Source organism: Myripristis murdjan, chromosome 8 (assembly GCF_902150065.1).
Source record: "Myripristis murdjan chromosome 8, fMyrMur1.1, whole genome shotgun sequence".
NCBI classification, from domain to species: Eukaryota; Metazoa; Chordata; class Actinopteri; order Holocentriformes; family Holocentridae; genus Myripristis; species Myripristis murdjan.
Window position 1 is genome coordinate 30,616,692 of NC_043987.1, and position 26,277 is coordinate 30,642,968.

General features: G+C 40.3%; 2 protein-coding genes across 3 annotated transcripts; both read right to left on the reverse strand.

Annotated features, from left to right (window-relative positions):
- Positions 1-3,912: 3,912 nt before the first annotated feature.
- On the reverse strand, positions 3,913-8,462 carry LOC115363680 (uncharacterized). The gene is made up of 5 exons (XM_030057957.1): positions 8,370-8,462; positions 6,770-6,997; positions 5,628-5,738; positions 5,249-5,380; positions 3,913-4,157 (listed from the first exon to the last, which is right to left on the reverse strand). Exons 1-5 carry the CDS (start codon positions 8,460-8,462, stop codon positions 3,984-3,986), a joined length of 738 nt encoding a protein of 245 aa, XP_029913817.1. The 3' UTR covers positions 3,913-3,983.
- A 3,958-nt stretch (positions 8,463-12,420) lies between these two features.
- On the reverse strand, positions 12,421-25,623 carry psmd3 (proteasome 26S subunit, non-ATPase 3). Of its 2 annotated transcripts, XM_030057322.1 has the most exons (13): positions 25,520-25,623; positions 25,228-25,395; positions 22,727-22,917; positions 21,842-21,982; positions 21,366-21,502; positions 20,370-20,560; positions 20,162-20,265; positions 18,905-19,019; positions 17,139-17,258; positions 16,110-16,213; positions 14,638-14,793; positions 14,140-14,190; positions 12,421-12,779 (listed from the first exon to the last, which is right to left on the reverse strand). In XM_030057322.1, exons 2-13 carry the CDS (start codon positions 25,388-25,390, stop codon positions 12,702-12,704), a joined length of 1,551 nt encoding a protein of 516 aa, XP_029913182.1. In that variant the 5' UTR covers positions 25,391-25,395; positions 25,520-25,623; the 3' UTR covers positions 12,421-12,701. The 2 variants fall into 2 exon arrangements, with proteins under 2 accessions (XP_029913182.1, XP_029913183.1); XM_030057323.1 differs by lacking the exon at positions 25,520-25,623 and having other exon boundaries at positions 25,228-25,513.
- Between the last annotated feature and the right edge of the window lie 654 nt (positions 25,624-26,277).

Below are 26,277 nucleotides of genomic sequence, written 5' to 3' on the forward strand. Positions count from 1 at the left end.
AGAATTCCTTCAAAGATCACATTGTTACGATGAATGATGAGCTTTACCATTCATGTGGCTCACTCTTTTGATGCCATTGTTGAGCTCTTTCCACTGAAAAGACAAGTTGTCACAGTGATTCTGACCACATCCTCAGCATCGTGTATTGTATTGTAGGCTTGATTTGAGGTCAAGTAGCGCCTTTAATGGTTCCTATACACACCGTGAGCTTTCAGCAGTCTTATAAGTTTACAGCAAACCACACTGTGTGGCATGGATCTAATAAACATGGGCAAGACATTAAGTTTGATGTATGCAGACTGTACAGTGATCACACCGACTGAATCTTGTAGACTATGATATAAGTCAATGTACAAGAAGATGTCATCAGCGTACGTCATCCATCTGGGCCGCTGTGGTCATAAACAATAGGCAAGAATCAAACCTTTGCAATGGTGATATTAAGGTGTTTTACAACAACACAAAGACAAGGAGGAGGAGAATGTGGACTAGTTTATTTTGTAATATTTTGTTTTGCTGGTTTTACCTCCATCATTGGGTTTAGTGCCACATCATTTTAAGCTGCATTCCTATTGGTTGGTCAGTAGACATCGGTGGAAGCAGCAGTCACATTTTGAGATGGTCATCCTAAATGTCTGACACTTCTCAGAATTTTGTCCCAGCCTATCTTTGGTGGCAAGACCACGACCACGACCATCTCTACAGCTCTCTCACAGTGCGACTAGGACCGCCATTTTGAAGCCACGACCAAAGACAGGCAGTGTCTCTTCTACATTGGTCATCTTTCATCTGGGGTAGCCCAAAATCGCATAGTATATACCCGGCTTATAAAGTCCATGAGAATTTGGACTAAGCCTGTAGGAACCTCGTGTGTATGTAGCCTGTGTTGTTTTATTTGTTTAGGCTGCACACACATTCTTTTTGGTTGCTGTCACTTCCGGTAATTGGCACATGGATGTGGTTTCACCATATTTTACCTGTTCATTCACTTGTGTGGTGGGATAGCAATAAAGAGGGTGATTAGGGCTCCAATATTTTCTATTGACCGGCATGTAACATCACATCAAATCAATACCAAGTTGCTTATTTGTCAGTTTTTCATGTTTTTCATTAATAAACATTATAAAACAAGTCCACTTACCAGCCTACTTATCCCCTTGGTGCCTTTTTTCCATCGGTAGCAATTGCTACAGAGCCTTTGTAGGTACTCTCCTGTTGTTGGATTAAGTCCTTGTAAATGAACTTACGTAGGTCTGTGGGTCACCTGTGCAGTGGTAAGTAAGTCCTCATCACTTTTCACAGCCTTCAGTGGTGTGATTTCAGTCTTGCAATGAGAGGAAGCACTCTTTAGTAATCAAAGGCCGGGATTTAGACTGATCCAGTAGTTAAAAATCTACACAGCAGGATAAAATATATTGTTGTTACCCCAAATTAGCAGCGTAGGGAAGATAATACAAAGGATTGCACTGATTTCAGGTGGATTGTCTCAAGTCCAGGCTCTGAGGAAGGTGTGGTGGCAGCCGTCTTTCAACAGCTTGACAACAACAAATCAACAACCAAACAATCATATAAAAATGTGTCTTATTTATCTGTGTTAAGACAGTAAGGGCATGCAATCAGTCAAGGTAACTAAAGTTTAAAGATTCAAAGTTCTGTACCTTGTAAAACTCCATAGAGAGCAGATCTAAATGTATGCCGTTCCATGACACAGTATGTGCAAATCAATAGAGGTGCAATTACGTTTAATGATCAACATTTGTTTTTATTTGCAAAAAGATCATAATACAAAAAGAATGTAGAGCAAAATCAGTGTGAAATCTGAGATGCATACTGATCACATATCAAATAGTGAAGGCGCTGGATGTAATAAATAATATCACAAATTTCTTTAAAGTAAGCAGAATCAAAATCAATTATTCAAGCTACAAATAATAATAAAAAAAAGAAACACCATCAAAACCCATCAAACCTGTCAATCATTTCCATTCAAAAGATTACAAATAAATATGTTCAACAAAGCATAGAAAAACGTAGGAAAATACCTTTCTTTATAAAAAATGTATTTCTCAAAAATACACATTCACCTATGAGGTTTACTTAAATGCCAGCCTGACAGAAACAGTGGAAGCCACTTTCTGACCGACTTGAGCAAGTTTACATCATCGTATGAACAGCTCTCTTGTAAAAAGCCGTGCATCCATTTTGACACAAAATGAACACAGGGATACATCAGATATATCTAGATCACACATGACCTTAACTATAACAGTGTTTTCACTTTGTAAACCAAGGACTTTGATTGTCTGTTATCCTATATAAAAAATAAAATAAAATTTAGGGGAAAAAGGTATCTTTGTTGGTTTCATTTTTTGTAACACCAGTCATTTCATTACACCGTCTCATTAAATGCTGATTGTTGGACATTCACCCAGAAATAATCTAATTCATTTATCTTGTTAGACAGCAATCTGCAACTGTATATTGATACAAGTCACCAGCTAGGGAAGAGGCCTGTGTCATCACCATGACAGAGCCGGGGCAATCTGCCATGAAGAAACGGTTTAGTTACATCATCATTGCTCAATTCAAGAATGTCAGGCTTCCTGGATGTTTCACTGACTCAGCAACAAATTATTTTCTCTCTCCTGCTTCCTTCAGGATGCAGTTAGTTATTCATCAGCACTTTTTTACGACTATTACACACCGATTCAGATTTTACTGTCTCATGTTCTGGTGTCTCTTTGCCTCCTTTATGACCTTCCCTCTACAAATTATGACTAGCATGATTTCAAATAAAAATACAGTACTGTGTTAAGAATGTACTGCAGTGCCATGTGTAATGCCTCACACACACACACACACACACACACACACACACACACACACACACACACAACACACCCGCATGGGCAAATAAATAGTACATACAGAAATAGATACCTCAACTTAATAAATAAGCAATAAAACACCACATTTTGATTTAAATATAAAATAAATACTATGAATAAATAGTAAATAGTACAGTATTGGTAGATGGCCTGCCATGATGTGGGTCAAGTTTCAATTACTAGCAGATAGATAGATAGATAGATAGATAGATAGATAGATAGATAGATAGATAGATAGATAGAGTTAAACAGTGAGGGGTGGGGGTTTGGGTCGGGGCGGAGCTGCTTTAAGAGTTCAGGTTCCCTGAGGCCTCTCTGGTGCAGGTCAGGTTGGGACTTGCAGCGCGCTGTCTGTGCAGTTATGCCTGTAACTACCTTTTTGTCCTTTTGAACATTTTTGCATCTATAGAAAGTTATCAGAGCATCCTTTTTTTTCTTATTTTAGCTACGGCTTGCTTCACGTTCTGAATGCAACACAAATTCGCACCTAAGAACTTCCCAGAGAGGCTCCACTGCACATTTGGCATCGCTTTTGTTACTTGTTTACTTTTCCCCCACCCCAATTTACTGCTCTACTCCGAGGATCTGAACCACCGATCTTTTGGTTACAAGCCAGGTCTCTGATAACAGACCGAACCGTACGTGCCAGCCAAACGGACCTCAGCCATGTTGATTCTTTGTCTGATATAGAAGGAGGTAGATTTCAAGACTCAGCTTTTGCTTTCTGTTTCTATGGTCTACTCATAATTAAAGTCCATGAGCTGCTGACTGGGAGGTACTATTCATGTCAGCCTCAAAGTGTTAAATTACAAGTAAGACATAGAAATTTGTTGCAGGCTCCTATATCTCCCATCGGCTGTCACGAGTTGTAAATATAGCACCAAATCCAATAACAGTAGTACAAAAAAAAAAAAAAAAATCAGTGTCTGCAGCAGTTCATTTAAAGCTGATTTAGAGTAATTTGTGGTGACCTTAGGATCGCTCATCGCAGGTGCTCCATCGAGTTGAGCATGTAAACGCCTTTGTGCTGTGGCAACGAGAAGTGACGTGAACGCAGCATCATGTCTCCCTCTGGTGCCACATTTAATTCTGAAGCTACTGTAGCGTGGCGATCTGTCTCAAGCTGCGCATCAGGTCGTGACAGAAGGAGAGCAGCTGCTTCAGACTCAGGTGATCGGCCACCTGAACCTCATAGTCGCCGTTGAGATGAGAGGCCAGGTCTGGACTTTGGTACTGCTCTGCACTGCTTAAATGGCCCTGCTCCTGCATCTGAAGGGCAAACACACATGCAAACACAATAATTACAGTTAGTGAAGGTCGTAAAACAGTCAACAGAAAGCACAGTATGGCTGCAAAATGTTCAGTGTTTTTTTTTTTTTTTTTTTTGTTACAGTTTTTCCCAATTGCTAAAACACATTGCTTGAAACCTCCACCCATTTTCTCAAAACCTTGAGCACAAATCCAAAAACTCAAACTACATTCACAAAACCTCAGACGTTTCTATCAGAATCAAACTATCACCTCAAAACCAGTTATCCTGTGTTCAAAACCAAACCATGTGTTCAGATCATACACACAGCAAGTACAAATATAGTCACCACAGAGCATTCGTCAGACACTACATCAAATAATTTAGAAAATGTTTATTGTAAATGCTTCTATCAAAATAATATTATAGTCAAAGCAATATCTAGACTAAATTCAGCACTTTCAAAACAAAAAAATAAAACTAAACGAAAAGCACATCACTGCACAATCAAAGTCACTGAGATTCATTCTCCAACATCATGTCTCTATTGGGGGTCTGGCCAGAGGACTTCATCCACGTCACAGGCAATATTTACTCAAACTGGGTTGGACTCTTTGTCCTGCTTCCCTCATTGTCATCCCATGAACAAGGACATGGTGTACAACAGTTGCCCAGATTTCATCAGTAATGATTGTTCCTGGTCTTCCTTGGCCTCCTCCTCGTCCACTGACTTTTATCCTGCCCAGTTGGTCTGATCACATCATTAGAATGATGTGTGTTCAATTTTGAGTTGTTGTGTGTTAAAGGTGACAACTGTGTTGGAGTTGTGTTCACATTGCAACACAAGTGTATGACAGTGTGAAATGTGTTTAGTGACTGAGAATGTGTTTAAGGTTTACCAAAAAAAGAGCGGACGAGTTTTGCAAATTGTGTCCAAGTACCTGAACAGTGTTTAAGGTTTGGCCAAAAGAGTGTTTGATTGGAAAAATGAGTTTAGGCCACTGACAATTTGGTTCAGAGAATGGAGTTTAATGTTTTAGCAACTGAGAAAAACTGTAACATTCACTGTGTGGGGGTGTGTATGTGTGGGTGCGTGTGAGTGCAGACCTACCTTGCCGATCTGTGTCTGTAGATCTCGCAGGTCAGATGTGAGATCAGTCAGTCCTGTCAGTTTATTTGACACAGCTTCCAGTAAGTCCTTGTGTAGATTCACGCCCTGAGACATGCGGTTCACACAAAGATCCTGCAGGGGGCAGCAGAGGGAGCAGTCAGTTTACTCCACAAGAAAAGAAGTGCACGCATCCAATGTCTGCAGCACTGTTTCTACTGTCATTGAACTTTTTGTCCTCCAGTCTGGTTGTGTATGAGCTTACTATACGTTCTTGTTGTTGTTGATGTTTACAATAAAATATTGCGACTGAGCATCTGACTGGAGGGCAGCGTGAGTTTAAGGTTAAACAACATACAGGAACACAAACACACAGACTGACCAGTGTGAAGGTTTCTGACAGCTGCTTGAGCACGGGTGCAGCAGGGATTCCCAGAGTTTTCACCATCATCTGCAGATTTGCTTGCTGGCTGGAGGGGTCAAGGGTCAGGCCCTGAGAGAACAGGAAGAGGACAGCCTCTGGTTACAATTTCATCCTAAACACCAAGTCTCTCTTTCTCTGAAGAATGTAGATTTTGGCTTAAGACTGCAAATTACTTGACTGTAACAGCCTATAAAGGTAAGTGCCTGGACTTGGAATCCCACAGGCAAAATCACATGTCTTGTCTCGTTAGATGTATGCAGTATTGCAGTATGAATACAGAGTGATGTCAATGAGCAATGTTAAAGAGGATTTAAAGAGCAGCAATGCAGCTGGCATAAATCAGCCCATAATTCAAGTACTCCTGGTGCTACACGTTCCCATAATTCCTCCTAAGTACCTGATGAATGGCCACCAAAAAAAATAATAATTGCCAGAAGGTTTAGAGAGTCAGACAACTGTAAAGTTGAGGAAGAACTCTCTCTGAGTGAAAATTCACAGAGAGGTATTCAAAATGTACATGCCAGCACTTTGGGATTACTATGCCACAACAGTGGACAGTGCATGAACACGTAAGCATTATTTATTTTGCACTGTTTGCAATTAAAATAATTATTTTGGGGTATTCAAACTTAAATCCATCACAGCGAATATTGTGCTGTTGCTCTTGATGGGACACACCGTACATTTTGACTCTGACAGTGAGAGCCAAGGTGACACGTGAAACCTCCAGGCCTGACACAATCTGAGCTCTCCTGGTATGCTAAACCCCGCCCATCTGGCATGTCAAGGCAGTCATTAAAACAAAATACAATCATCATCAGCTTGTCTCCTGATCTTGGATGGCATATCAATTGTTACATCAAAGACAGCTTAAAACCTTAGGGCCAGTCTATACAAGTGAACACAACACACATGCAACAGATGATATATTTCATTGTGCATTATACATTTTAAATTATAAATACACAACATAAAAACACAGTTAAAAGAATCCCTCATTTTTAAATATTGTGACATTAACGGTGCCTAGAAGCCAAATATCTGAGAAACTGCGTAAAAGAGATAATTATTGTGGTTGGAGACAAAAATAAGAGACTTACCGGGGTGTTAATCGTGGCTCCGTGCACGGTGGGTATGTCACGGAGAATTTTCTCCACCAGGGTCTTTGAGCGCTCCACGGCCTGTTTGAACTCCTGGTTCATCCCAGCAGACGTGCTCGCCGGTACGGGTGCCGACCGGACCAAAACTGCAAGGCAGCAACAGTGCAGAGCTACAACTAGAAGAAGGGAGCACAGGAAGGAATCCGTCGTTACCGAAAAGCTTGCAGTCTGCACAGAGGATAACGAGGCGCGCAGGATATATGGAAAGGCGTGGCGCACGCAAATTATGCGTTAAAACACTGGAGAGGCAGGGGCGTCACGTTCGTGGATATAATAGTCTATAGTAGGCTACCTGTATGTCAAGTGTTTCCATAGCCACACAGTAGCACTTCCTGATATTTGGTCAAATTATGAGACGCTAGGTAACCACACGATGAGCTTATATTGAACAAATATTCCCTTAACATTGCCTGTGCTGTTGATTCTGATCATTTTACATTTCTATTGCCAAAGAAAGAACATGTGGAGAAGTGCGTGCGTCTTGTTCATGTTATCAGACGGCACAGAGTAAGAGACCCATAAAGTTGATAGGAAACTCGGTGTCTGAGGAGTTGATCTGAGTGCGCAGCAGGCTACTCTATCAGGAGACTGCGCTGTCACCATTTGGTGAACGCAGCTGACCTGCGCACACCCACTTCGTCTCCAAAACTCACTCATAAACCATTGATATAAATATCTGATTAAAAAACATCTATCCACAAATTGCACATTTTGTTAAAGTAAACCAGACAGTAACAATGCTGTAACATATCAGGTTAACGAACAAAGCGGTTCACTTACAGGGGAGAAAGTTCATTCTGCTTCAGGGAGGTTGTTGGTCTGCAAAACTCCAGTCACCAAATGTTAAAATGTCACTCTTTGCTCCCATTTGCAGGAGATCCTCGTATTTATGTTCAAACAGGCATGCTGTGGGATTTTCCATTGACGGGGATCATGTATGTTGCAGTTGCAATCACTTGAAGGAAAGCGGATGACTCCTCAATAAATCCCAAGGTGACGAAGTCGCGTAGCGGTTGCGTCAAACTGTAGATGCGTAGCAGTCCGGGTTTATGACATGTATGTGATACAGGCTGTTAGTATGAGCAATCAGATGAATAATATAGCATCAATTAAGGTAGGCTACAGAAGGATCAAGGCGAGCCGATTAAATGAATTGAATGAATGATTGAACAATAGTTTCATATTTATCACACCTGATGACCATCAAGTCCCATTTGTTGAAGGTGAAAGGGATTGTGATTTTTTTTTTTTTTTTTTTTTTTTTAATAATGTTTATTTAATTATTTATATATTGAAAAATGCTTTCTGCATTCTTTTTTTCCTCCACATTCCACCATCATGTGTTGAGTGTACTAGGCGTTTTTGACAGGTGATAGGCTGCTTTACAAACGCCTCTCAGTGCAATTCAGTCAAACGCGCAACACGATATGTTGAGGCTCTTATTTCCCTGGGGGAGACGGAAGGTTTGGCGACTGATTGCCTCAAACCACATTCCTCTCTTCTCTTCTTCTCTCTTCCGCTCCCACCTTCACTTCCACACCTGCATCCGTGTCGTCACCCGTCTCCCTGCCGCGCTCACCTTAAGTAATCCTGGAAAGCTGAGTTTGACACCTGGGAAGGTTCTGCTGCTCATCTTCCTTTACGAAACATTTAGGAAATCGTGTAAAGAGCGATTAATAAAGCTTTTGAAATCTTGCACATCACCGAAAGCTGCACCTGAAGGATCTCGGGTTTAATTTGCACGCCGTTCATTTCCCGCAATTTGTGCTTCATTGTCATTGAGCAAGATTGTGAACTCTTCCTTACCCGCAGCGCCACGTTAGCGTTATCTTACCTATAGGCAAGTAAGCTTGACGTGCGATATAGGGCATGTATAGACCGCTGCTGACATTTAACAATGGCAATGCACCAAGCACACTGTCATTCCTGTGTCTGACAGGCGGAGGAGCGGAGTGGAAAACAGCTCCTGAGGGCTTGTCATGTTCTTACGAATAACAACCTGTGCCGGCAGCATGTGGATCAAACACGAAAACTGAACCTCGTACTTAAAGATGAAAATAAGTTTAAATCCTTGCAGGCCTGAATGTTTCCAGCAGGATATACATTAAAACATAAACCCCAGCACATAAACCGCAGCTGCTCTTGTAAAAGTGCTCACATGTCATCATTACAATTTCTGGACCAAATGGGCAGCGCATTTTCTTACATTTCTTTCTCTCTTTCTTTCTTTCTTTCTTTCTTTCTTCTTCTTCTTCTTCTTCTTCTTCTTCTTCTTCTTCTTCTTCTTCTTCTTCTTCTTCTATATAGGCTTGAAATTCTTTTTTTCTATTTTGCGTCCTTGGTTTAGTCCTCAGTTTGTGGGCATAGAGCACTACCCTCTCTGCTGCAGTCCTGTTGTGCTTTTACATGAGACAACAGGTGGATTTGAGCATTAAATTATGGAGTGTCCTCCAGCTCTGGTTGAGAAAGTAAACAGCTAAATAAACTTCAGCTTGAAACATGAACTTGTGTATTTTCAAATAAAAATCACGCCGAGTGCAGCTTTATGCAGAGTGAATACAGCAGTGGTTTTCAAAGTGGGCTCCGGGGACCCACAGGGGTCCTCGGGAGGCCCCCAGTAAAATCAGGAATAGTTGAGTTTTGCTCTTAGTTAATTGATCAGAAAATGTCAGTTAGGGAAACGAATGAGGGATCATTTTGTCAGAGTTCAAGTATGACATCAAAACTATTTAACCCTTTGAAATGTGAGCAAATTCACTTTCAAAAACGTGGGGGAAAAGGTGATTAGATATAAGCATAAATAAATGAATGAATAAATAAATAAATACTGGGGATATTTGTTTAAAACAACAACAACAACAACAACAACAACAACAACAAAATTACCAGGAAGTCAGCATTCACCAAATATAATATATATTAATTAATTAATTAAAAAAAAAAAAAAAAAAAAAATCAGGAAAAAAAAAAAAATTATAAGGCCTGCTCATAATTGTCAAAATTCAAACCCCAGATCAGTGATGCTGAACCAGAATCAGAATTCTTGGGTTTGAATGCTTATATGTGTGTAGGCCTATTCAATATTTGGCAAATATTGAATAGGCCTACTGAACACATACCAAGACGTTTCTTGATTTAAGAGTTTCTAGGGCAGAATCATTTCCAACAGGTTGTGTGGCTCAGCCTGTTGACAGTCAGCTTGGGGGACCAGAACACAAAAAAGTTTGAAAACCTATGAATTTTCTATTTTTATTCATTTATATAGGACACTTACTTTTGTTGGAACTGATTTCATTAGTAAAATGCCTGTAGAAGGCCACATGGATACAAATTAGATGTACAGTAAATTATCTCTGTACTGCTAATTAAGTATTGACTTTCTGCCTTGTGAGAAAACTGTTATTTATTTATTTTTTTTTTTTTAGTAATATGTTACAGGTGTGCTATGTAAAATTGCGAGGTGGACTGAAGGACAATATAGACTCAACTTAAAATAAATTAATAATCACTTAAGTCCAAATGGTCACTTCAGTTTACCATCAGTTTGCAGTGCTCCATTAATATATTAGTAACATTTTGTCCCTTTTAATTTTTCTATCAATTTTCTATCATTCTCAGTGTTTCCCACTGAGAAACATGCTTCCTCCCATGCCTGTAAAACACAGGAATAAAAGCTCAGCCTATTTCCAATCTTTTGTGCATAATTTCTCACCCTGCCAGTTGGTAGAATTCCACTATACAAACAGTATTGGGAAACAGCGTCACAGTTAGCCAAACCGGCAGAGTCATGGCAAATGTGTTTTCCACATCTTTTCTGAAGAGGAGAACAGAGGTCAGCTGAAATCTGTCCAAATATAGCAGTTGTGTAACCAAAATCCCCCCCCCCCTTCTCTGCTTCTCTGCAGCCAAAGAAGCAGGGCAGCAAAAACAGAAACAGAACCCCTCCTGAATTTTTTACATTCTTATTTCTTCACAGGATCCAAACATTTTGCTGATGCTTAATAAAAATCATACATACCAGGGTGACTGAAGCATCACAGCAACTCATATCACAAAGTGACTCAGGTATTAGTATTGCTACTTTGCTGATATTTTACTCAGAATGACTAACTGTAAAAAATCATTTGAGTACAAGCAAAAAGTACAAATTGTGCCCAGAGTGAAAGCTGTTACCTTGGAGTTATTTTTTATTTATTTATTTATTTATTTATTTAGTAGAAACAATGATGCTGTTAAAAGAACTGAAATGCAATGTCAAAACTAGATTTTCAGTGGACAATTTGGATTTCACACAAAAATACGCCAGCAAATTAAAGCCAGATTAGTCCTTTCATCTTTTCTGACCCTTCACTGTGAAAGGCTTCACTTTTTGTCAGTTTATGTCTCAGTTTGTGATGCCTATAGAGAGCTTATAAAATGTGTACTCTGTGTAATAGGTGTGAATTAAAATACAACCATGTACAATACTTCAGCAAGTCAATTTACAGTAAATGTAATTTCCAAGTGGGGCTCCCATTTTTCAGGGTGATAACTGTACTTTTGTTTTTTACAGTGTTACCTATGGTAATAAGTGGGAGGATTCTCTTGATCAGAGAAAACAGCTGTTATCTCAGTAGTAACACATTATATGAGGATCTGAAAAGATAATAAATCATACATTATACTTAACAACTTACAGTGGTAGATATAGGCTACCACAGACCATTAGTGTTTGATTTTGTTTTTCTTTTTTGTGTGTGTAATTCCTCAAGCTTTTTCAAGACCTGGAAATGGTCAAATTTATTTTCCAAACTCTTTCAGATCCATTTCACTACAGGACCCAGTCCAGGACATCCAGGCTTCCCCAGCTGCCACTTAGGGAGCCTGCTGAACATCCTCCCTGTGTGTCATGACCATGTTGGGCTCTGGGAGGAGCGCTGAGCACACCTGACCTGTCTGGAGTTCACACACACACATACAGGTGTGATCCCTCTGCCCTGAGTCAGCGCTCCTACAGTCAGGAGGGGAAACCTTTACTCTGTTTGCCACCAAGCAGACATGTGTCCCCTTCTGCTTGTCGAGTGTCTGAAACCGAGCCATTCTTTATTGTTGCTCAGTTTAGTAATGCCATGTATTTATTTAACTCCATTTATGACTAATCCCAGTGTTTAGCTGACGTAATGTTTGTGTTTAGATATCCCTCAAAGTTTGTTCAGAGCCACTTAGAGTTTGTTTGATAACTAAGAATAGTTAAAATGAGAAGATACATTAAACCGACTCCTTTGCCCTTCAGTTTTGTTTGTGTAAGTCATGCAGACCCACTACTTGATGATGTTAAGGGGAGGTTCTTGTGGAAATCCCCTTTACTGTGGAATCGGCCACATCGCTCTCCGTAATCCTGGTGCCTCTCGTCCCGTGTTTGATGTCCCTGTAGGCCCCAGCCCTTGCCAGTTACCTAACCAGAGCCACTGAGGCAGAATAATGTCAGCCTATAAAAATATGCTTTCATTCAGAGGGTTTGTACGGTGTTGCTCCATCTGAGAGAGTCACCGCTCCCGGCAGTGCTACCCGCTATGTCACAGACATAACAAACCACAAACACGCAGCCAAAATATAGACAAAAAAAATTCACTTTATTTTACTTTTTTCACCTCTTTCAAACAGTCAGCACAAATGTAACCAACACATGCTAGAGGAGGGTATACAGACTGTTTTAAAGTCAGAGTACTTGGTGGAGAGGTGACAGTGTGAGAAGGCAGGTATATAAGCAAAAAAAAAGCAACAAAAAAATGGAGGAGTAGAAGAGGAAATGTATTTTGGGTGGATTAATAATCTGCTAACAGTACAATACAGACACACAGAACCATTTCCTGCCACAGTACACGGGAGGGGATCATGGGAAACTGTCGTCATCGTCTTCTGCCATTTCTTTGGCAAATTCCAGATCCTGCTGCTCGCGCTCCCGGCGCTCCTGCACACACACACACACACACACACACACACACACACACACACACACACACACACACACACACACACACACACACACACACACACACACACACACACACACACACACACACAATATAAGGATGTGATATGTAGAGGTATCTTCACAACAAGGTTCCCACCCTCACTTCACCATCAGATTTAAGGATGTTTACATCACTTTCAGGGTTTTGTTGGGTGACATTTAAGGAATCTAAACTGTTGAGGTAAGACATGGCATTGCCCAGCATGACACAACAAAGAGGTTTCATGTGGAAATCTCTTCATGATAATCCTGCATCTTCCTCTCGACATGATAAAATGATGATTCAGAAAACTGAGTTGTACTGATGAATTCAGGTACTGACGCTTTAAAAAACAAGTTTCAAGGTTGTAAATTCCTTTTAAAAATTCTCTTTCAGTCTAGAGACTAAAGCATTTGAAAAGGCCTGTGGGAAATCTGTTACTATATCAAACTGCGCTGCAAAAAATCTCCATCCTAACAAGTCGTTGAGTCTCAATCTGATTTTAAATGTTGGTTTTTGCCAGTGGGATGAAATAATCCCACTTGTTTTTGACCCTAAGAAACTTTTTTCCAGAATTTTCTTGAATCAAGCGTCATTTTCTTGATCCTAGTGGGCTGATCCGCCTTCTTCTGTCTTGTCTCAACATATTTATACATATTCCCAGGGGGAAAAAAAATCTGAACCAAGAGAAACTGCACTGGAAACATGGGATTATGTCATCCCACTGGCAGATTTTTTTTTTTTTTTTTTACCTTGTTTGAAGAAAATAGCAAGATTTTGACAGTGAATGAGACTAAACAGTCGTAAACAGTTAAGCTGGAGATTTGTTACACTGACTCCTGTTTCTCCAAGCCAAATCTAATCTCCGATCAAATCTCAGAAAGCAGCTGTCTGGGAAGAGACTGCCCCCTAGCGGCCAAACAGGCTCACTGCCTCACACAGCAGGCTTAACCTTGTAAACTTTGATTTCCCTTAAATTTCCCCTTAAGTAGCCTCTAAGTTAGGAAAAAAAAGTGTATCAAAAATATCAACAAGTATTGTGCATCATTTTATACAAGTTTCCCTGTAATTCTGCATGACATATGTGGTATTTTTGGAAACCTGGCGATCCCTTTGAGAATTTAAGATAAGGTTAAAGTTATGTGGGTAAAAAAAGGTCGGCCACACAGCGTGAATTTATAAGAACAAACCCACCAATGGAACCAGCAGATTTTAAGAGGCGACATGGACACTATTCAGTTTGCTCAGCGGTGGAAAACCTTTGGCGTGATGACGTTGTCATATTCAAACTGCTAAAAACGAGGAGGCTGACATTACCTCTGCTGACTCCAGGTCCTTGTTGTAGGCTTTGGGAGGAAACCTCATGGCCTGAAGGGACAATTAAAGAGAGACACTGTGTTACCACTCTGCTTGATGTCACTGATGACGATGTTTGTGAAAACTATTTACTATTTTTTAAATCATCCTTTAGTCTCCATTCCTAATTTCAACAGGAAAAAAAAAATTATATTTAAACTGTGCGCACAAGAGCTGCAGATGCTATGCTGTTATTTTTTTTTACATTAGTCAATTAAGTATTATGTGCATAAAGTCAAAAAATAAAGACAAAATATAATGGGAAATTATGTCTTCAACTTGCTTCACTTGTTGGACCAGCAGACAAAACAAATAAATAAAATTATAGGAATTGAAAAAAGTAAATACATTTTTGCATTTGTACGTGATAAATGACTAAAACAATCAATTTCACCTCTAGTGTACACAGGTCCAGTCAACAGAGAGAGTGTGTGTGTGTGTGTGTGTGTCCGTCCTGACCTTGACAGACATGTTGTGGATGTCCAGGCAGAAGGAGATCCTCTGGTGAAAGGCCAGCTGAGGTTCTCTGGTCCCGTAGATGTCCATGGTCTCCTTGGACTGGACAAAACCCTTCTCGTGGTTGATACTGGCCTCAATCACACCGTCACGGATGGCCTGAAGGAGGCGGGAGAGATATGGAGGGATTAAACAAGTGTTCTGAAAGAGTAAAAACCATCCTCACAGCGACGCAAAAAGCCTGCCGGAGGGAAAGAGCAGAGTCTGGACTGAACACAGTGACCTCTAATACAGACATCAGATGCATACAGGGGTGAGGTAAAAGTGTGTATAAAAGAGGGTGAGTGAAAATGAGTAAGTTAAAAGAATGTCAAAAAAAAAAAAAAAACTGCTGTCATTTTGACAGATATTGAGATAATATTTCTGATTTCAGTTGGAGTGTTCATTTATTTTTGCTCATATTTCTCATTTTATCTGGAAAAACAGTAAAATGAGGGTGATGTAATTTTTGCTGGGTTCTGCACCAGACCATTGTTTTGATTTAAAGGCCAGGGCCTCTCTGTAGCTCTGTTATACTTCATTTATAATGGGATACTGTGACATTTAACTTTTATCAAAAAACTGCAGCTGCATTTGGAAAAGAAAATATGTCTGCGGTATTGGAAGGACCTAAAAAAGATTCCTAATAGGGGTGCACAATCAATCAAAATCACAATATGGATGAATGCAGCTTTACAGGGTGCCATCGTGGATTCTCTGATACATGAAGCCGTTCCTGCTTGTTCGGGCTGAGCAATAGGCCTATAGTTATGCAGGGATTGTGATGCATTGCAGTGCAGTTATGATATGATTCATGATGTTTGTAGGAATAATAATTTTTGCATCATATTTTTAATTTTCACTGAAAAAATAAAATAAAATAAAATGACAATTTAATCTTTGTTGGTGACGATTTAATTTTTGTTGGAGTACATCTGGAAAATACAACCTGTAGTCCAGGGCATCTCTGTAGCATCATAATACTAAATTTACAACAATATTTTGTCACACATTTTACCTTTATCCAAAATTGAAGCAATTTTGATAACACTTAGATTACTTCTTTAGCTCTAATGACACTAAATTAAATATTAATTAAATAATATGGCCGGGTTTATTGCCTGTTGCTGAGGGTAATGTTTTTTTTTTTTTTTTTTTGTTTTTTTCCCCTCCCTCTCAGGCTGTCTGTCCATTAGCTGTCTGGTAAAATCAGTGTGTAGATCTGTGTCTGTAATTTGTATCAACATAAATGAATCATCTCAGCATCAGATTGAGGGCTTTTGAAGGCAAATACACTGGAAAAGAATTTCCACGTGACAATGACTGAGAGAGGTTTAGTAGTGCTTTTTAAGTGTGTATGTGAGTGCCACAGTGTGAATGTGTGAGACTGTGTGAGACTGTGTGTGTGTGTGTGTGTGTGTGTGTGTGTCTTTTACCTTAGCTACGATGAACTCTGCGTCCTCGGGACTGTCCAGCTGCAGCTTGTGAGCGATGTCTGCCAGCGAGATCCGAGAGTAGGACAGACTGATCATACGCACACCTGGAGTGAGACACATATGTAAGAGAAAGATAAAAAAACATGTTTTTTTTTTTTTTTTTTTAATTTACACATCTAAGAAACTTTCTAAAAAGATACAAAATAAAATGATCAGGGAAATGTGAGGGAGAATTGCCTAAAAACCCTCAAGGGGCTTGAAAAGTGGCATCCTCCAGGCAGCACATCACTCGAAGTATGCATACACAAACTGCATACACAGCCAATTATTTCTGCTTAATATTAAAAAGGTAAGAATCATTTTGATGGTGTTTTGGATTTGAATAATGAGTGTTAACGTTCACACTTTGCACATTAGTTCTGATAATGCTGTCTCTGAGGTGAGTTTTAAATGAAAACCCACCACAAAAACAAACATCACACACATTTACAAACATTTATATTACAGCACAAAATAAACTCTGCTTGATGTAATTGATAATTTAAATGTGAAGTGCTTGTAAAACTCAACTTCAACTCCAAGGTTTGCAAATGTTTAAAACAAGACCAAATAATTAATCAGAATATTATTAAAATTGCAATATGGCCAATATGCACTATGCAATGTTTTTTTTTTTTTTTTTTTTTTTTTAGGTAATACCACTATAAATGAATAAGCACTATGGTGCTACCAAGATCCCCTGCCTTTAAATCCTATTCTCCATGAGTGAGAAGACGTGTTTGGTACAGACCCCAGCAAAAATCATTCATTCATCATTTTAAAAGTTTTGTTTTTTTCCCGAGTGAAAATGAAAACTATCATGCGAAAATGGACATTCCCACGAACGTCACGAATCATTAAAGTTACAATATCTGTCAAAACAATAGCTATATTCCCATATCACTCAGTCCTACTTTAAAGACCACACACTCAAACACAAGACACACACACTAACAGAGAAACCAAGAGAAATGGAGTTGGATGACGCACCGGTCTTGATGACGTTGTGTCGCAGTCGGATGATGAGCGTGTACGTCCCGTCTGTCTGGAACTTCTCTCCAAACTGCTCCAGGACCTGGTTGAACTTGGCCAGGTTACCCATCCTCACCGCTGCAGAGGAAAACACAGAAACAAAAACCGAGCCATCATCAAGACAGTGTCAGATAGCGACAAACTTCACCCTTCTCCCCAAGTAGACACCTCTCCTGTGTCAAAAAGCTTCATGACCCCGTGAAACACCCCAAATTGAAGCAACAGTTTATGTTCAGAAGGTCAGCAACTCATGGTCAGTTTCCTGAAGGCATCCCATTCATAGATCACATGCACAGTCCCTGTCTGTTACTCTGCGCACTAAAAGCATGCGAACGCGCATGGATCGCACATGAACAGACATCGTCAGGACGCTCTGAACCAATCAGACACCAGATTGGCTGTGTGAACTGTCTGCCGCGAGCCGACGAAAAAGTTTTCATTCACCGCAGCAGCTTCTGGATTTAATTCATTCATCTCTATCGTTCGGACTGTCTTTTCACTTACCGCTGCAGTTTTCTGGACTTTTCTTACTTCATTTGTTGAATTACTCCTTCCTGTGCGTCCATGAGAATGTGAGTAATAATTTATTGTTCTGTTATTCTTAATTCGACTGTGTATGTTGTTATTCGGCAATTAACATACCGTTGTAGATTATAGTGCTGTATCGTGTCATGCATGTCGGTTAACTGTTGCCTATTCCTTTATTGTCAGTCTAATAATATATGATTCCTGACGATATTGTTTATGTTGGCAAGTGATGCACCGCTGTGGCATCAGTTATTATTATTCATGTCAGAGTAGCATGGTGAGAGCGCCGATGCGTCCATTAAGGGACGTCGCGCATTTCTTGATTCGCCCTCTATACATTATACCAGTGTAATATATATACATGCACCTCACTGAGCTGAGACATTATTTGCTGACAGTCCCTTACTGTTAGGAGGATTGTGGTCTCTTTATTTGTTCATTTGTGTTTTTTTTTTGTGACTGCATAGTATTATTATTGCATTGTGTATCTCATGCCTTGTGGTAATGTTTATTTCCATTGCATATAATTAATGGCTGTGCATTTCTGTTTATTCTTATTGTAGAAACCACACACGTATACACATAAGTCAGAGTACTTCAGCTTCCAATAATAAATGAGTGGCATCTCAATGAGATTGTGTGTGACTCGGATTCATTAAGCCATCATTCCTGTTCTTACCGGACAACCTGTGGAGAGTGTAGAGACAATCACAGAATCAGCACCTAAAGATTTATTCATTCAATCATTAAGAGGTCACAAGTTTGGTACTCAGTAAACCAACGCCTTTTTACAGTTTACCCAAAATAAGAAAAAAAATCCCAATTATCCATTAAGGCAGTTTCTGTGTGTTCTGGTGTTCTTTGGCAGGAAATGGTTCCCCTGGGGTTGCGGATTATGCTGGGTAGCCATGTTCTTTTATGTAAATGTGAATTTACAGACAGTTTGAGCTTCACAAAACAAAGCAATCCCCATCCAGTCCCACTGTACTGAGGTTAAGGGAGAGACTGGAAACCTTGCACACAGAAGCTATCTGGGTGGACAAAATGCACTTTATGTGTTTATGGTTATTATATCAAGATATCACAATTGATTTAACAAGGATGTGCTGATGTTTGAAGATGCTACACAAAGCAGCTGTAGATATCGGGGGAGCATGGACACTGTGTATGTGTGTGTGTGTTGTAGGTCTGCGTACCCTGTGTGAGGAGGAAGTAAGGCATGAGGGATCTCTTGAGTGAAGGCTGTCTGAACTGCAGTCTGTCTGGGATCTCGCCCAGCAACAACTCCACCACAATCAGCAGCTTATGGACCTGCACAGGAATTTGAAAGAGAAGATATGACCACGATAAACAATAATAACAGTGATAATACACAGGGATATATTGTTTCACTCTGGCCGTGTGCGGCATGAAGCATCTGAAAATGTACATCACTTTGCCAGACTTGATTCATCCTGTCAGGGCTTTAGTTGTAAAAATGACTGGTTCCCTGTACATTAAACACATTGTTTACGTTAGCTGTTTACTAAACAGAGTAATTATGCAACAAAAATAAAAACACTCATTATGATTTTATTACAAGCTGGGTAATTCACAGCTTTTCCCCACAAACGACAAATGGCTGCAGCAGGACCACAACCACAGAAATATCTGTGTCTCTGCCTGTAGCAGCCATCTGGCTACACCGGATTATTTATGTTTCTGTGGTTACAGCTCTGCCACGGTCAGACTGCCCTTCAGCTTTGAACGGGCAACTGGACAAATTTGTGTTTCAAACCTGGGCTAATGGAGAGTTTATATGCAGTAACACTTTTTGCCATAGGGTGTCACTAGATAATGTAACTATAAATCATCAAACTGCACTAAACTTATTCAGAAATAACTGAACATGTTTCACCCGTAATAATAACAAACCTGTGAATACTTTCACTAGCAGCCAATCAAAGGAGTATTCAATGAAATTGTATCATGTATGAAAGGTGATGTTTTTATGTGGAATTGCTGATATGAGTATATTCCATATAAGATGCATGTACATGTAGGCCTATGGAGAGGTTTTGAATGTTTAAAATGTAAATAAATGGTAAACAGACTGAATCTCACAAAAGCATTTCTAGTCTCCTGACCTCTCAAAGTGCAACGTTCGCCTCACATTCATACACACATTCACACACTGATGGCAGAAGCTTCCAATGCAGGGTGTCAAGCTGCCCATCAGGAGTTAGGGGGTTCAGTGTCCTGCTCAAGGGCACTTCTGTTAGATCCAGGGATCAAACCAGCCATCTGATCAAACACGATTACCAGACAACTGCTCTATCTCCTGAGCCACACCACCACTTAAATGTTTAATAGGGTTTGCTGCTGTAAATAACTGTGTGAGGATTATCATGTCTACATATGTATAAACATGCTTTTTTGTGTAAAACTGTGAGTGTGTGTGTGTGTGTGCAGACCGTCTGTTTGAAGCCGACGGCAGTGTGCTGTGGGGCTTTCCTCAGGGCGTTGGTCAGAGTCCGCCTGGCCTCAGAATACTCCAACTGGATGGCCTTAATGCGACCTGAAGAGATCCACAGAGAGAGATGCGTCACCTCACCTCAATGCAACTGTATGGAGTGTGAATTTGAAATGCTGTTCGCCACACATCCTCCCCTGCCCTCTCACCGGTGTAGTAGAGATATCTGGCCCACTCATTGTTGTTAGCCAGCTCGGGGAACACAGACTTGGAGACGAGCTTCTCGGCCTGGTCGTACAGGTTGAACTGCAGGTAGTTCCTCAGCAGCAGGTTCAGCAGGACCGCCTGCCCGTCGGCGTCGTGACGCAGCGTGGCCGTACGCAGACGAGTGTGGAGGAAGCTGGGGGGGAGAGGGATGAGACGTTATAATGGAAAGGATAGTTGAGGGAGGTCGAACTACTGTGGAGTCACTATATGCTGACAAAATGGAAGACAATAATACTAAAAAATAATATATTTCCACCCCGTAAATGGGGTTCCAATGCAACAGGTGAGCATGATATAAACCAGATGATGATTAATTGAATAGTCACAAGAAAAAAAGATGTGCTTGAATGTGCATGAGCATATCCATAATGGAACTATATAAACTTGAAAGTTGCACAAAACACACAATTTGTCCTATTTACCAAAATATAATTCTGTTTTCAGGTTTGTCCAATTCCCCACTCACATGAAGTGATTTGAAATTAACAGAAAATTTAAAACTGTCTCCTTAACAGCAGTCAGCAGCTCCATCCAGAGAAAGCCAGACTCAGCAACATTACAAATTGGTACCTTGGTTCCCTCTCATATAAAACATCACAGGCCGGCTAGGTCGGTAAACGTGAGCATGTCGTGTGCAGTGTGCTGACGTGACCTTTCAGGGGTTTTGAAGTTCAACCATTTCAAACGGTTCCATCTCACTGACAAAATCACTGATACCTCAAGCTGCACATTTCAAGTTAGTGGCTTGAAATGTCAAAGGCCTATATTTTAATAGCCGGTCCTGTTTTGATGTCTTTCAGTAAATAAATACTATCACTAAATGCTTTTTGATGATTAAGAATACATACCATGGTTACAAATGTGATGTAAAATGGAATAGAACTGTGTGTGTGTGTGTGTGTGTGTGTGCGTGTGCATGTGTGTGTGTGTGCGTGTACCTGCGGATGGTGTCTAGCTGGTTGAGGAACTCGTAGACCCGTGCGTGGTAGTAGTAACACTTTGCAGCCACCAGGTCCAGTGCTCTGCGGTTCTGAGAGCCGATCTTCTGCAGCAGGTCGTCTGACACTTTCTGGGCCTTGGGATGAGAAACAATATAGCACAGTAAGAAACAAAGGCTTTTCCACTTGGTATGAGGAAAGTAAACAAACCAGTCTAATTGGCCAAAGGACCTCAAAATTCATGTGACTTTTGCAAAAAGCTAAAACCAAAATAAATGTAGAAAATTAAACAACCTCCGGACCAGATAGAGAGCAAGGGTGGTGCAAGTTTAACTTTTCATTTCAAGACTTTTTAGGTCCAAATAAACGGCAATTAGAATGCCAATAATATTGTTTAGAAGTTTGGTTGTAGTTTAGTTTCTGTGTGATTCATTCACTAAAAAAAAAAAAAAAAAAACATACACAGACAAACAGACCTCTATGTATCTCTTGTTGTTGGTGAGGTAGACCACCAGGAGGAGCTGCAGATAGGCTTCCACCTCAGGCAGTAGAGGAGTAGAGGCTGCCTTCCCCGTCCTGGGTCGGAACTGGACATCACCCTCTGCCATCTCCATGGGCTGAGAGGAAACGGGTGAGGGTGGGGAAGATGAGGAGGTAAGACAACAACACCGTTTAGATGATGACAAATGATTGGGAAATATGTTTAAAAATGAATAAAATTTCCAGTGGTCTCCAAAGCCAGGCAGCCCTGATGCGTTCAATGAGTATGCAAAGTGTAAGGTCTGAGTTCCTAACATTGAGCTATATGGCACTAATATCTCAACGTTAAAAAATTTTCATTTAAGATCAGAAGCAAAATGCATGAAGAAAAGTCACGACATCTTGCATTTGCTGAGCTACTGAATCCCATTTTACACAAAACAGCGCCACATTTAAGCTGACAAGACTTCAGCATCAAGTGTGCCTGAGTTAAGCCATCCTTTCTCCTGAAGTAAGTGAATTTTGTAAGGGATACACCTAGGTTTCCCTGCTTTTAGACAGGTTCTTTTGGCCAGACTCTTTCAAAGACCAGGTGGTTTTAATATTTTGAACATTCAACGTAGACAGTCACTAGTTTCAATTTTAAAATTCATTATTACACTGAATTAGCTAGGAATGCAAAGGATTCTTCGTGTTCCCCATTCTGCAACCCATGTCTGGTCCTGACTTATAGTATACAAAAACAAGTTTCTGGGCACCAACTGTCTTATGAAGCTGGAGGGTACTATTTAAGATTTTATAACAGTACTAATATCTAGTCTTCAGACTGATATTTTGGTGGTCCGACCTCTGGGTGATGAAACTAGAAATTGGGTCCTTACCTCTTCCAGGAAGCCCAACAGGTAGTCTCTGGCAGTGGCGTTGCTGGTGTAAAAGCCAGAGACGGCTTTGTGCAACACGTTGCTGTTAAGACGGCGGCTGGTAGAGGGCAACGCCCGCAAAGCACGAAGGACAAATCGCGGCTCCTTTCCGGAAACCGCTTTCTCAATCTGTTTCACATGCTCCTTGATGTCTGGAGGAAGAGACAAGGAGAGAAGAAGGGAAGAGGAAGAGTAGTGGAGGAGGTAGAGAAGGTGAAAGGAGTAGAGCAAGATAGCAGGACAATGAGTCGGATGAGCAGAAATAGCAGAAATAAATGTGAACACTGACAAAGGCCTGAGTGGCCTGAAACACTGTCTTACAATAGATAAATTGCCTGTCATGTACCGATATGTGCAGGTTTACTCAACTTCACTACTGGATTTTATTCAACCTGGCACCCAACCTGATGTGCATGGACCTACTGAAAAAAACTGTGAGCAGAAATAAACCAGCAGATAGAATTAATCAGTGTAAAAGATGTAGTGTGAGAGATTAATTAGGTTGAAGTAGGGTTGAGGGATATATCAGTCTTTTAGTGAAAGCATGATGTGAGACCAGATAATATTGTGATATGACAAGTGTTGTCTTTGTCTGGTTTTAAAGGCTGCATTAAAGTAAAGAGATGAAATTTTCTGAACTTTATAGACTGTTCTTGCTGTTCTGTTTTTTGTCCCTACCTGCATGGCCACACCAGTGTTGATCAAAAATGTCTTGTATATCAATGTCTTACAATGTCACGAGTAGGTAGGGCTGCGCAATATGATATATTTCGAGTGACAATAGAAAAAACGTCTCTGGTTCCAGGTTATGCTCTATTTTTTTATTTCGCTGCATCACAAATGAGCTTGTTCTGGTAATTACCTAAGGCACTTTTTTTGTAATTTGGATGATGTTTAACATTCCTCTGCACAGCACGCATGAACAAACCACATAAACTAACTGTATTCTTAACAACACAGTTTAAGTTAAATTCTGTGTGTAAGTGTCGCCACAGCTTCTCTATTATGGTCTACACGGTGTGAGCAGTTGTTCTGAGTGTCACACTTCAACAGTCACTAACACATAGGACAGCTGGATCAGGATTTTTATCAACTGCGCTAATGAAGCTCAGAGAAAAACAGCACAACTCATGGCTGCATCCACCGAAACAAAACGTTCACTCCAGAGCAATATTTTGATTTATTGTTCACTTCGAATTCAGTGACACCTTGCAGTCTGGAGAATTTAGGAATGAGATGGCAACATCTGACCAGATAGGCAAACCTCCTCAGATCCAGCTGGTTGACGAGACATGAAAACCGGCATCACGTTGTCTTCATCAACTGGCACAAAACGCAGAGGCAGCACAGAGGCATCTAGTGGACCTGAGCAGCCTTGCATCACCTTGCAAGCAGTTACAGTTTTGGAGAGGTGGTGTAAGCCTGTCACTGTGGCCCCTTGTTAACACAGAGGTAATCGGCCTAGGTAATTGACAGGAGAAATGTCCCTTTATATGGCACATTGAGAGCACTACTGTTGCATTGGGGGGGAGAAAAAAAAATGTGCCATGTGCCATGTAAAACATGTACAGATCACTAATAGACTCCTTCCAACATTACACTTCTATTTTACAAAGTCATATTTTATTATTATGCTTACTGCTTAATTGATTTTTTGTAAGAAACATGATCAAATATGATAAAGTACCTTTTATTTGTCAAGTATATAAGAAATAGCCCTTTATGTTGTCATTTTATACAAATTCCTTATTGGTACAACTTACAAAAAATTGTCTATATCATGATATGTATCATGATACATATATCGGGATATGAAATGACCTATATCAGGAGAGGAAATTTAGGTCACAGCCCCACCAGTAGACATCCCTAAAACAGCAGCACAGCCTTCTCGGTCAACATGCTCTGATATTTTGATTTTCTTCATCTAGCCCTTCGCTAAACTTAAGTCAAAGGTGCACTGTCAGCTTGGTAAAGTCGAGGATATGGCAGGAAAATTAAGTGAACACTTCAGTTTTAATATTCACTTAAACAGTGATGTTTAAGTCTCTGGTGTAATAGTTAATAGTGCATTTGTGAAGGATAACTAGATAGTTGGACGGTCCACTCCCGTCACATAAACAACTGTCAGATATGAACACTGGCAGAGTAATACACAGCTAGCTGCCATAAAACGTTTAGCTATGCCGTTGGGAAATGTTAAAAAATGTCCCAACATACATATTTCGAATCATACACTAACCCCGACTAAGGTCAAATCTCTGTTATCAACAAAACTAAGTGGTAAATTGCACCATAATGTGATGATTAACGTTGGCTTCACCGGAGCCGTTGGAGCCGTGTTAGCCTAGCATGCTAACCGGCTAGGCTAACAAGCTGACTAATGTTATCCATCACTGTAAAGTTGAGTGTTAAACGCATGAACGGGCTTTGATTTATTTAGTTATTTTAGGTGACGTTACCCTCCAGGGTGAGGCTGTCGAGCTCCTTGGGGGGCTTGGCCGCGTTAGCCGCGTCCTCCTCCGGCATCTCGACGTCCTGCGGCTCCGGGCCCGCCGCATCCTTCGCCTTGTCCGCTTTGGACTCCTTGGCTTTCTCACGTCGCTTGGCTGCTGTCTCCTTCATAATGTCTGAAAGAGGACACTCACAGTAAGTAACTACGTAGCAGGTCTGGGTAAGAGTCAAAGCAACCAAATGAGATTTCTTTTCAGTTTAGCTGTTGTTGTATTTTTCTGCAAATTATCGCTAACTCACATTTGTTTCTGTCCGTAGAATGACTGGCAAGTATTGTCACGCGCAAAGCATTGTGGGAGCTAGACCGTGCTGGGCGATTGCCGAGGAGCAGGCGCAACTAATCGATAGCAGATCGACGAGCTCGAGTTTCATATCAAAATAAGAGCAGAGAAATAAACAAATGACTCTGATGCATGTTCATGAATCCATTTAGTTCATTTTGACCCCATTCAGTGTTTAATGTTTCTAAATTCATGATTAACATCAATTTGTGCCTTCATATTTTATGGATTTTCCTAATTTAATGGAGACAAATGGGTCAAAATAAAATTAACATGACGATATGTACCCATTTGGTATCCATGGGTATTTCAGTGGGGTTTATTTGACCCCAGGCTGCTTTTAGCTGTATAAAACATATTTTAAAAAAATGTCAACACTTTACACAAATTTGTTTTAGCTGTTTTGGACGACACCAAGGAACTATAACATGGCATTTATAATCTTCCAAAAGTCACCCCTTTGCTTTAGAGTCCTAAATCAACATAACCACACCTGTAGTAGTGCAAAAACCCATTCAGTTCATATGACATTTGGGAGGTTTAAAAAAAAAAAAAAAAAAAAAAAATTCCCACAAGAACTTTGTTGTATAAGAGGGTGAGGTTGTGTTTTATTTAAAGAAATATAAAGTACCTGACACATAAACTAACATTTTTTTCTTGTAATCATTTTCTAGAGGTTTAAATTACTGTGGTCCCAACTGATAAAAACATGTTTGA

Coding starts and splice junctions, on each gene's coding strand:
- LOC115363680 (XM_030057957.1), bottom strand. CDS start 8,462: ATGAGCAGCAGAACCTTCCCAGGTGTCAAACTCAGCTTTCCAGGATTA. Junction 5,739..6,769: donor GAGCCACGATTAACACCCCG/GTAAGTCTCTTA, acceptor CTGTTCTCTCAG/GGCCTGACCCTTGACCCCTC. Junction 5,381..5,627: donor TGTCAGAAACCTTCACACTG/GTCAGTCTGTGT, acceptor TGCCCCCTGCAG/GATCTTTGTGTGAACCGCAT.
- psmd3 (XM_030057322.1), bottom strand. CDS start 25,390: ATGAAGGAGACAGCAGCCAAGCGACGTGAGAAAGCCAAGGAGTCCAAA. Junction 14,191..14,637: donor TCCACAACATGTCTGTCAAG/GTCAGGACGGAC, acceptor TTGTCCCTTCAG/GCCATGAGGTTTCCTCCCAA. Junction 12,780..14,139: donor AGGACCTGGAGTCAGCAGAG/GTAATGTCAGCC, acceptor GTGTGTGTGCAG/GAGCGCCGGGAGCGCGAGCA.